The sequence below is a fragment of the Asparagus officinalis genome, chromosome 8 (genome assembly GCF_001876935.1).
Source record: "Asparagus officinalis chromosome 8, Aspof.V1, whole genome shotgun sequence".
Classification (NCBI taxonomy): domain Eukaryota; kingdom Viridiplantae; phylum Streptophyta; class Magnoliopsida; order Asparagales; family Asparagaceae; genus Asparagus; species Asparagus officinalis.
In genome coordinates this window covers 116435974-116445418 of record NC_033801.1, presented here as the reverse complement: position 1 = coordinate 116445418, position 9445 = coordinate 116435974, and the positions used below count along the sequence as shown (strand labels likewise).

The 9445-nt window shown below is 40.0% G+C and overlaps 2 protein-coding genes across 2 annotated transcripts; both read left to right on the top strand.

The window, feature by feature from the left end:
* Positions 253-783, top strand: LOC109822315 (histone H4). The gene has a single exon (XM_020388500.1). The coding sequence runs from the start codon at positions 314-316 to the stop codon at positions 623-625; it is 312 nt and encodes a 103-aa protein (XP_020244089.1). The 5' UTR covers positions 253-313; the 3' UTR covers positions 626-783.
* On the top strand, positions 3782-7826 carry LOC109819871 (ACT domain-containing protein ACR9-like). Its single transcript, XM_020385823.1, has 6 exons — positions 3782-3851; positions 4563-4778; positions 4868-4973; positions 5578-5920; positions 6831-7115; positions 7455-7826. The coding sequence occupies exons 2-6, from the start codon at positions 4625-4627 to the stop codon at positions 7599-7601; spliced, it is 1035 nt and encodes a 344-aa protein (XP_020241412.1). The 5' UTR covers positions 3782-3851; positions 4563-4624; the 3' UTR covers positions 7602-7826.

Genomic DNA, 9445 nt, shown 5'->3' with positions numbered 1-9445 from the left:
TGCGGTGCCATTACTCAGCAGTACTTTAGCAGGACCACAAACAGAGACCGCACATCCTCAATCAAAACCCCACCATCAAACTCAACTAAAATCTAACGGTCCACAACCCCCCGACCCAAACCCCACGGATTGCAATCTCCAACCGTCCATTGAAAACACACCCCAAATCCAACGCCTCTCATCCTCTCCCGCCAAAACCCCCAAAACCCCCAAAACCCCAAAACCCTATAAATCGCACCCCCAATCGCTTCCCCAGTCCTCACCATCAAATCTCAAGAAAAATTCAAAACTCAAAAGTCCTCAGATCTCAACCATGTCAGGCCGAGGAAAGGGCGGGAAGGGTCTGGGCAAGGGCGGAGCGAAGCGCCACCGGAAGGTTCTCAGGGACAACATCCAGGGGATCACGAAGCCGGCGATCCGCCGCCTCGCGAGGAGAGGGGGGGTGAAGAGGATCAGCGGGCTGATCTACGAGGAGACGAGAGGGGTTCTCAAGATCTTCCTCGAGAACGTGATCCGCGACGCGGTGACGTACACAGAGCACGCGAGGAGGAAGACGGTGACGGCGATGGACGTCGTCTACGCGCTGAAGAGGCAGGGGAGGACTCTGTATGGGTTCGGGGGCTAAAACAAAAATAAAAAAAAAGATCAGGCCTTTTTCTTTTGTGGGTTTAGTTGGGTCTAGGGTTTGTTGTGTTTTGTGTTTGTTTGAAGTAACTCTGTTTACATGTGAATTTCGTTGTTTCGAAGTGGTAATATTACGTAGTAGCTGTTCACTCGCCCTTATATTTTGCAGCCTTTTTTATTTTTATTTTTTATTTCCTGGGTGGTCGATTGATTGGTTATACCTTATTTTAATTAAAACTTTTGGTTGGAGTTATGGTAATTGGGCGAAATTAATATTTTTCCTGTTTGTCATCTTAGGATGTTTGAAAAAAAGCTAGTGGTGTAAGATTTTGCTGATACACGGTTTTGATATGAACCGGGGCAGTTATGCGTACTACACGAGCATTCGAAATTGATGTGAAATGTCATTGTCTTAATAAATTTAATGTCAAGTGGCATCTTTTTTTTTTTTTGGACTCGGCTGGGCGTACGTTGGATGTAGCCAGGCATTGATTGTGGTGTCAGCACTTGAGTTTGCGCTAAATCTGGTGTTTAGTCTTAATCAATGTCATTGTAATGTTTTTTTTATTCTGCTCACGTTTTCCTTCCCCTTAGACTCTTTTCTTGCTAATGTCGGCATTTTTGATAGCCTGTTTGGATGGTGGGGTAGAGAAGGGAAGGGGAAGAAAAATTTTGTTGTATCTTTATAATGAGAGTTTTATTTAGAAGGGTAGAGGACGAAAATGAGGGGGAAAATTGTACTAAAATCTTGCCACTCAAATTGGGGGTAAAGAAAAGGAAGGGGAGGAAGGGAAAACTTCGCTTAGTTATCTCCCAAACACACCATTAGGATGTCCAAAGGTTGGGGCTAGTTTACTCTTGTGCATGATGAGGATTTTGTAGGTCATTAGTTAGCAAAAGTTGTTTTGAATTTGTTGAGGAGTAATTTTTGGGTGTGATTTATCTCGGAGGACTTTTCTTCTCTCATTTCTACCTGATTCCTTTTAGGGGTTGTTTGGTTGTTTTCCGAAAAAAATCGGAAATGGAAATGTCACATTTCATTTACTTTCATCACATTTCAAGACATTTTTCAGTTTTTTTTTCTATTTGTTTCGCAAAGAAATCACCCCATTTCACCGCCATGTCACATTAAAAACAAAAAAAGCCTCAATAGTAACAGTAGAATAGATTTTTATTTCTTGTGTTTGTTTGTGAACAAAAAAAGAGAAATATAGGTCAGCCGCAATAGTAACAGTAAAATCAGAGAAATATAGGTCAGCCGCAATAGTAACAGTAAAATCAGCATTTAAATAATCTGTTTTATTCTCTTATACTATTTCAACAGTGCATTTAAATAATCTGTTTTATTCTCTTATACTATTTCAACAGTGTTTTTATTAATTAAAGATTCATAGAAGTAACATTTCCAAATGTTTTCAGAGGTTTTTGGTGTGAAAACACATTTCTTAAAATTTGACATGGCATCCTACGTGACATCCCACTTTTCTTAAAACTCAAAATGAAACAAACATGTGAAATGGAAAACGGTTGAAACCAAAATCTGAGGTGGCAGGGGAGGATTTCTTCCTCAAAGGTGACATGGCGGGGGGGGTTCTCATTTTTTTTGGGCAAACAAACAGCCCCTTAATACGAGGCTTCATGCATTTCGACAAATTGTTGGTTTTTTAAAAAATTTGCCCCTTAAAATCCATTATAGTTGTATATTTATCCCCCAAATTGTTTACTTCCTCCAATTTTACGCTCAAACTTGAGTGATGGAGAAAGAGGCGTAATTTACCGTTCAATATATTAATATACATACTTAAATTTAAAAATTAAAGCAACGCTGGTGAACATATCCAAGAAAAATTGATTGCATAAAGTAGCTATCCTATCAGAGCACCCCATTGTGAGGGGTGATCCGCATCTTTTTTTTTTTTTGTTGGGGGATGGATGAAAATTACCATCATGCCCCTACCATGCGATTCAGAATACCACACACTGTTGGGGGGGTTTTCTGATAAGATTTCTATTCGGATTGTGAAGGATTGAGGTTGCAACAAGAAGAAGCATGTGTTGCTTTTTGAAGCCATCGTTCATATCAAATCAAATAAGGAATTTTAATTTAGACCTATGTTATATTAGGGGTAAATTGGGCCATTTTAAAAAGTCTTTCACTATTTTGATAGAATATTCTAAGTATATTCCCTGTTACTTAACTTGGGGGGCTCAATTAGAGGAAGCAAACAATTTGAGGGGCAAATCTAAAATTACCGCGATTTGGAGGGAAAATTTAAAAATACAAATAATTTGAGGGACATACATAAAAAAAGCTGTAAATATTGAAAACCTATATCTAATCGAAGTCTAGTTAACTCGAGAATTAACCCATATTAGTTTTGCATGAGTGGAAATATCCTAACTATCTCATTGATTCACATCAGAACGACTCTCTCGCACCTCGTGGTAGGTTCTGATAGGATCCGCATTGGTGTTGGACCAGACTAAACTAGATTAGTTTTGAACTGGAGGTCTGGATTATCTCTGGTGGGATCATACGGGCAAAAATTGGCGGTATCAAGTTTGATGTCTAGATTTTGAGAAACTAGAATTATTCCGATACCACGAACCTATCAATTTTATGCATCAAGGAGCCCAGAGAATCCGTAGCCATTCAAATCCTAGCAAGAATCCGACAGCAGATCCCAATCCCTTTCAAACTCAGCTGTCCGGTACTGGTGCTCCCGTGCCTCGTCACCATTACCAAACCCGACCCGGTCCCGTTCACCCGCACCAAATCACCCCCCCTTCGCGGGCCCCACTAGTGAAAACCCGAAAAACCTGGACTCATTTCCCCAGTTGGTCCAAACCCGCGTCCACCGTCCACGTGTCGCTTCTCGAAATCTCACGGTGCAAACAGCCCAACGTTTCGATCTCGGCCGAGGTTTCGCGTCTTGCGCCCTTATCAATCCATCTCGACCGTCCATTTCCAATCCGACACAATGTACCAATCCGATGATTGCTTGCCACGTGGCTGCGCGGCGGCTAGAAATACTCGCTGTCGAGGATCCTTGGAGAGAGAGAGAGAGAGAGAGGGTGGAGACGGCGGGTAACGGAATTTAGACGGAATATTCCGTTAGGGATGGGCGTGCCGAGCGAGGACGTGGTGGAGATCCCCGATGAAACTGGGCTCGGCTGCGATCTTAGCCGAGTTGTTCTCGAGTTTGGGCTGTGCATTACGAGAGGAGGTTAGGGTTTATTTTGGGATAACTCCCTTTTTTTTTGTTTTGAGTTCGAGCTGTCCTTTTTGAGAATTACGCTGCGTAGTTTTTACGATGTTTCTAGTCTTGATTTGATAATTTGTTTAATGATGTGAATTTAGGGTTTTGGAGATCTTGATAACTTAGAACTGTATTTATGATTTGTACGAATTTTTAATTTTAATTTTTTGATTGGAATTTTGATCCAATGAAAGATACGGAAGATCTTAACTTTTGCAAAGAGAGAATCTGAGATGCTCGTATTTTTGCGCTACGTACTACCCTGTAGCTATTTAGTAATCAATAGATATCATTTGCCCTCGATAACATATTTCTTTATGAATATTTAGCTGGTTGTGGAGTGGATTTTCTTTTAATTTTACTTATTATGGGAGGAGGGGTTTGGAATTTCATAAATTGCCTTTCCGAAAAGTCTTGATGTTGATGTTAACACAGCGAGGATTTCTTTTTCCCCCCTGGAATATCTATTTTTTCTTTATTTTTTTGTCAATTTGTGGATACATTTTTCCTAGACCTGGTTGAAGTTTAGTATGGACCTCTAGATTTACTATACTTGATTCATATAAAAAAAAAAGATTTAGAGAATTCACAATTTCCTTTCGATTTTTAGTTGATTGAAATTTCTGGGTTTAGCTTGTTACCTTGACTCTAGTGGTAGTAACTTACATTTGAATACAGATGTCTCCACCGACGGAAAATGGTGTTTTGTTGTGCTATGGGTTCTGCCCTGCTCGCCCAATATGAACGTCCCATGGATGAGTTTAAAGGAGAGACTTTTTTCCTTATGCCCATCGAACCCGATTCCTTTCTACTTTGATGTTGGAACTCGGCCCACGGTGTCTCAGACGTACCTCCTGAAGCTCTTCTCTGTTGACCGGAAGGGATTACTGCACGGTGATTGGCCATTTCTCTTTATAACGAGGACACGAGAATGTAGTTGTTTTTTTGATGAAGTTCTTATGAAATTTTGTGAAATGTTGCAGATGTGACTCATGTCCTTTCTGAACTTGAGCTTTTGATCCAAAGAGTGAAGGTTTCGACGACTCCTGATGGCAGAGTCATGGATTTGTTCTTTATTACTGATGGCATGTGAGTGTTTGTATACCTGGTTTTTAGGAGCTTGTATTTGTTTCTCCATTGAGCTATAGATTGTGGTGTATGCTGCTTCTAGTTACCTTGACTTAGACATGAATCATAAACATAGTAACTTGGTAATTCATACAAATTGTGGCGACACTTCAAATATGTGGAATTTATTACTCGCATTACCATAATGCAGTAATACCTTTGCATTTGCAGAAAAAACACAGTGATAGGACACGTTTGAAGGTTCTATGAGCACCTTATATTAAATCGTGCAAAAGCACTATAATTGCACGAAGAAAGAAGGATGTATACTGCAATGCAAATAATGCTGTAATACCAGAATTTGGACTCTCCCTAGACTGGGTTTTTGGTGTATTGCTTTTCACGGTGGATATTGACACTAATTCTTTTGCTTACTATTGATGTATACTTCTGTCCCCTTATTAATTTTCAAATATATGTACAGATTTACCATTCCACACGGTTGTTGCATCATCAAACTCTTTTTTCTTAGGGATTGATCTTATCGATTTTAAGCTTCTCTCTTGGAATAGCAGTGGAAGTTAAAATTTCTCTGCTGTCTTACTGGTTAAATATTTTATTTCAGGGAGCTACTGCATACCAAAAAGAGACAAGATGAGACATGCGAAAGATTGAATGATGTTTTGGGAGACTCATGCATTAGTTGTGAATTTCAATTAGCCGATGGTTTTCAGCAAGGTTTCTCTTCCCTCCCTCCTTCTGTTGCTGAAGAACTATTTCACCCTGAGATAACCGAAGGGGAAGTTGGATCACAAGCTCTTAGTCCAGATATGAGGAAACTGAAAAAGGTGAATGTGGTCATAGATAATTCCCTAAGCCCTTCACAAACTTTGCTTCAAATTCACTGTGTCGATCAGAAGGGTCTCCTCTATGACATTTTGAGGACTATGAAGGACTGTGACATCAAGGTACATTGAGTTGAAGTTTACTGTATAATACATAACTTTGGGAGTTACTTCTCTATTCTCTCTTAATGTTGTTTTGTGTCTATTAGATTTCATCTCGTAGGGAATCATACTTCATTGGTCAATGACATGAGATCCTTTCTTGATGGTATAAAGAAGAAACATTTTAATAATAACGCTGAAAAGAGCATGTGATTAGTGCCAGAATTCTCACTGTAGCATAGCCCCCTAGAAAACAGAATGTTTCGTCATGTAATCAGTTTCTTGGTAGCTATGAATCATTTTGTACAGTCATGCAATAAAACTTTAGTAATCATATTGCTTTCAGTTTAATTATTTGGTTAAGCAGTTTTCCAAACTATGTCTTCTCTTCAGTAGAGGCTGTATTCTGTGGCTGGATTTATTTGTTAACTTGTAGCGTGCAACTTGCCCAAAAGAGTACTGTTATGATTATCTCAAGGAGTGTTATCCTCAATTATCCTTTCAATTATTGTGATAGAGAGATTACAAAACAACATGTGGCTAGATATTAATTAGCTTTAGCTACCTCATACCTACAAATCAAGTGGTCACTGAAAAAGCGAGCTTTAAATAATTTGGCAGTTGTTTCCTAACTGGTCTAATGATTGTCAACTCTTGAACGGTTTGGTTCTTTGCTTAGATATCTGGAACGTAGTGGATGACCCCACTATCTCATCACCTTACTGTGTGGTTAATATAGTTCAAACTTTCTATGTATTACTCTGATCCTTTAGTGGTTTCTTTTCCTAGTTGACGATTATTTGACTTTACCATAGATTTCGTTCAGATTTAACTCTCTACTACCCAGCTTGCTCCTTATTACTGTTCATAACAGAAATTCTTTTTCCTCTTTGCTAAATGCTAACAACAATTATATTCTGATTTAATTTAGATAGCCTATGGTCGATTCCTGTCTGAGAAGAAAGGCTATCGTGAAATAGACCTTTTTCTTCAGCAAGCTGATGGGAAGAAGATAGTAGATCCAGAGAAGCAGAATACAATTTGTTCCCAATTGAGGTTGGAGATGCTCCATCCTTTGCGAGTAATAATTGTTAGCCGTGGCCCCGATACCGAGCTTTTGGTCGCTAATCCTGTTGAGCTTTCCGGAAAGGGGAGACCTCGGGTGTTTTATGATGTCACCCTTGCTCTAAAAGTGCTTGGGATTTGCATTTTCTCAGTAAGAAATCTTAGCACATCAACTTTACTCGGATTATTTACATTCAGATACCCTGAAATATGGTGTGATTACACGGGTGACTTTGGAGAGTATCTACATGGTGAGATCACTAAATGTATCTACACAGGTGATCCTAAGAAGGAACAATTAAGCTAACCTTCAGGGTTACCTACGTAATTACAATTAATAATTTCTGGGTTACCCATGTAGATATGCGAACTCTAAGGTCACCCATGTAATTGCACCATAGCTCAGGTAAGTAAGTGAATGTTATTAATGCATTTTACTAAGTAGATTTCAGGAAATCTTGGCTGATTTCTGTTTATATTTGGTGTATAGGCTGAAATTGGGAGGCACACAACAGCAGAGAGGCAGTGGGAAGTCTATAGATTTCTCTTGGAGGAGACCAGAGAGTACCCCCTGGCAAATAAGCAGGCTAGAAGTAAGATCATTGATAGAGTAAGGAGAACATTAATGGGCTGGTGAGAGCTGAAAAATTACATGAAGTTAACGGACAGGGCTTAGCGATCTCAAGTTTTCGAATCTACCGTTTCTAGTGCTTTACATGGTCATTTGGTTGTATAGGGTTCTCGCTCTTAAAAGTGTACATCCCATTTGTATTCACCGTCTACAGTTATTATAGCAAGAAGGGTTATTCATGTTTCTCTTAATGATTTTGAATAAAAATTTGCCCCCAGAGTTTCTCATTCTCACGGTCGACTGAAAGTTTGATGTTTGTAAGAGCATCATTGGCTCGGGGTCGAGGAAAAGCGACAATCAATACGCATACATATTTTTCTGCTTCATGTGCAATAAGTTCCCCCTTAACATTGACACGGTGTTCTTGAAAACACTGGGGTGCTGTTCTTCAATACTCTTTGCTGATAAATTTTCAGTCTTTGCCTATAACCGAGGCGAGTTAGTATCTGTGCAGCCAATATTTTAATAAGCCACATTGCTAAATGTTGAAACTTTGACCGGATCAATTCCGAGTCGCAACGGCAATAATTGATCAGACAGAGACCATACCAATAATATCATTGATCCGTTGTACTTGCTTTGTTGCCGGTCCACCTGACGTGGGTTCATATTTCTTTAACTCCAAGTTATTATTTGATTATTGTGCACCTTAGCAATTATTAGCTTTGAGAGGCATTTGGTGATGATTTGATGTTGGAGGCAATAATTGAGGAGGGCTCTCGTGAGTCATGGGCTTGTGTACTACATGTTGGAGGTGGTCCGCCGCGTCCAGAGAAGATATGCGGAGCTTGTCAATGCCCTAACTTTTGCAGGCGTAGAGAATGTAATCTTTAGCTGGCAAATATATTTGAGCATTTTGTTTTCTTGCTGGGTGCTGAATCAGCTTGTTGGGTTAAGATGGAAGAGTCAGCTGGATTCTTGGGGAATCACGTGGTGTGATTAACAATGCTTCATGTCAGAGGCGGATCCAGAAACTTTGCTCGGCGGGGACAAGATTGTAAGCATAGTTGCGTGGAACCCGGTTCGCTCTGGTTCGGGGGCGAGCACATAAGCAATATGCTAGGGAATGTGGTACGTTTTGGATTTGGCTCTTAAATGTAGGAATTTAAGGACTTGCAAGAGTCAAATTTAAGCAATATGCTAGTTGACATCGGTAACGCCAAAAGAACATTGAGAATTATGTTGCATTTAAGGTATGCATGTAGGCGTCAAAAAAATGCTAATAGATATCCCAAGCATAGAGAAGATCATTCAAAAATTCACAAGAAATGATTTCATACTGTTTTGGAAAAAATCAAAACAAGTATGAACTGCCTCGCCAGCGAGGCAGTCTTTGCTGTCTCGCCAGCGAGGCAGTCTTTGCTGTCTCGCCAGCAAGGCAGTCTTTGCTGTCTCGCCAGCGAGACAGTGTTGAAATAGTCAAAACTACATTTGTAACTGCCCTACACGTGTCCATTAACTGCCAAGGGACGTGGGAAACATCATGGGCGAAAATCACGTGGATAACTGCCAAAATAACGGAGTTTGAAACGTGGAAGAACAGTTACAACGAGAAACTGCCATTTTCCGAGACAGCATTTACTGTCTCGCTGAGCGAGACAGCAAATTTACTGTCTCGCCGTACTGACTTCTTCGATTGTTAAGTTTTTGCAGTTACAGACCCTTGAGGCTATAAATACCCCCCTAGGGTCACTTCTGACGAGGATCGAGCATTTGTTAGAGCATTCCAGAGCAGAGAGAGCAGAGATTTGAGTTCTTTTCTTGCAACGCCTTGAAATTAAGCTTCGACTTGATTTTAAGAAGAACGACTATCTTACTTCGATAAGATATCGTTTCAATTTCTACTTCGA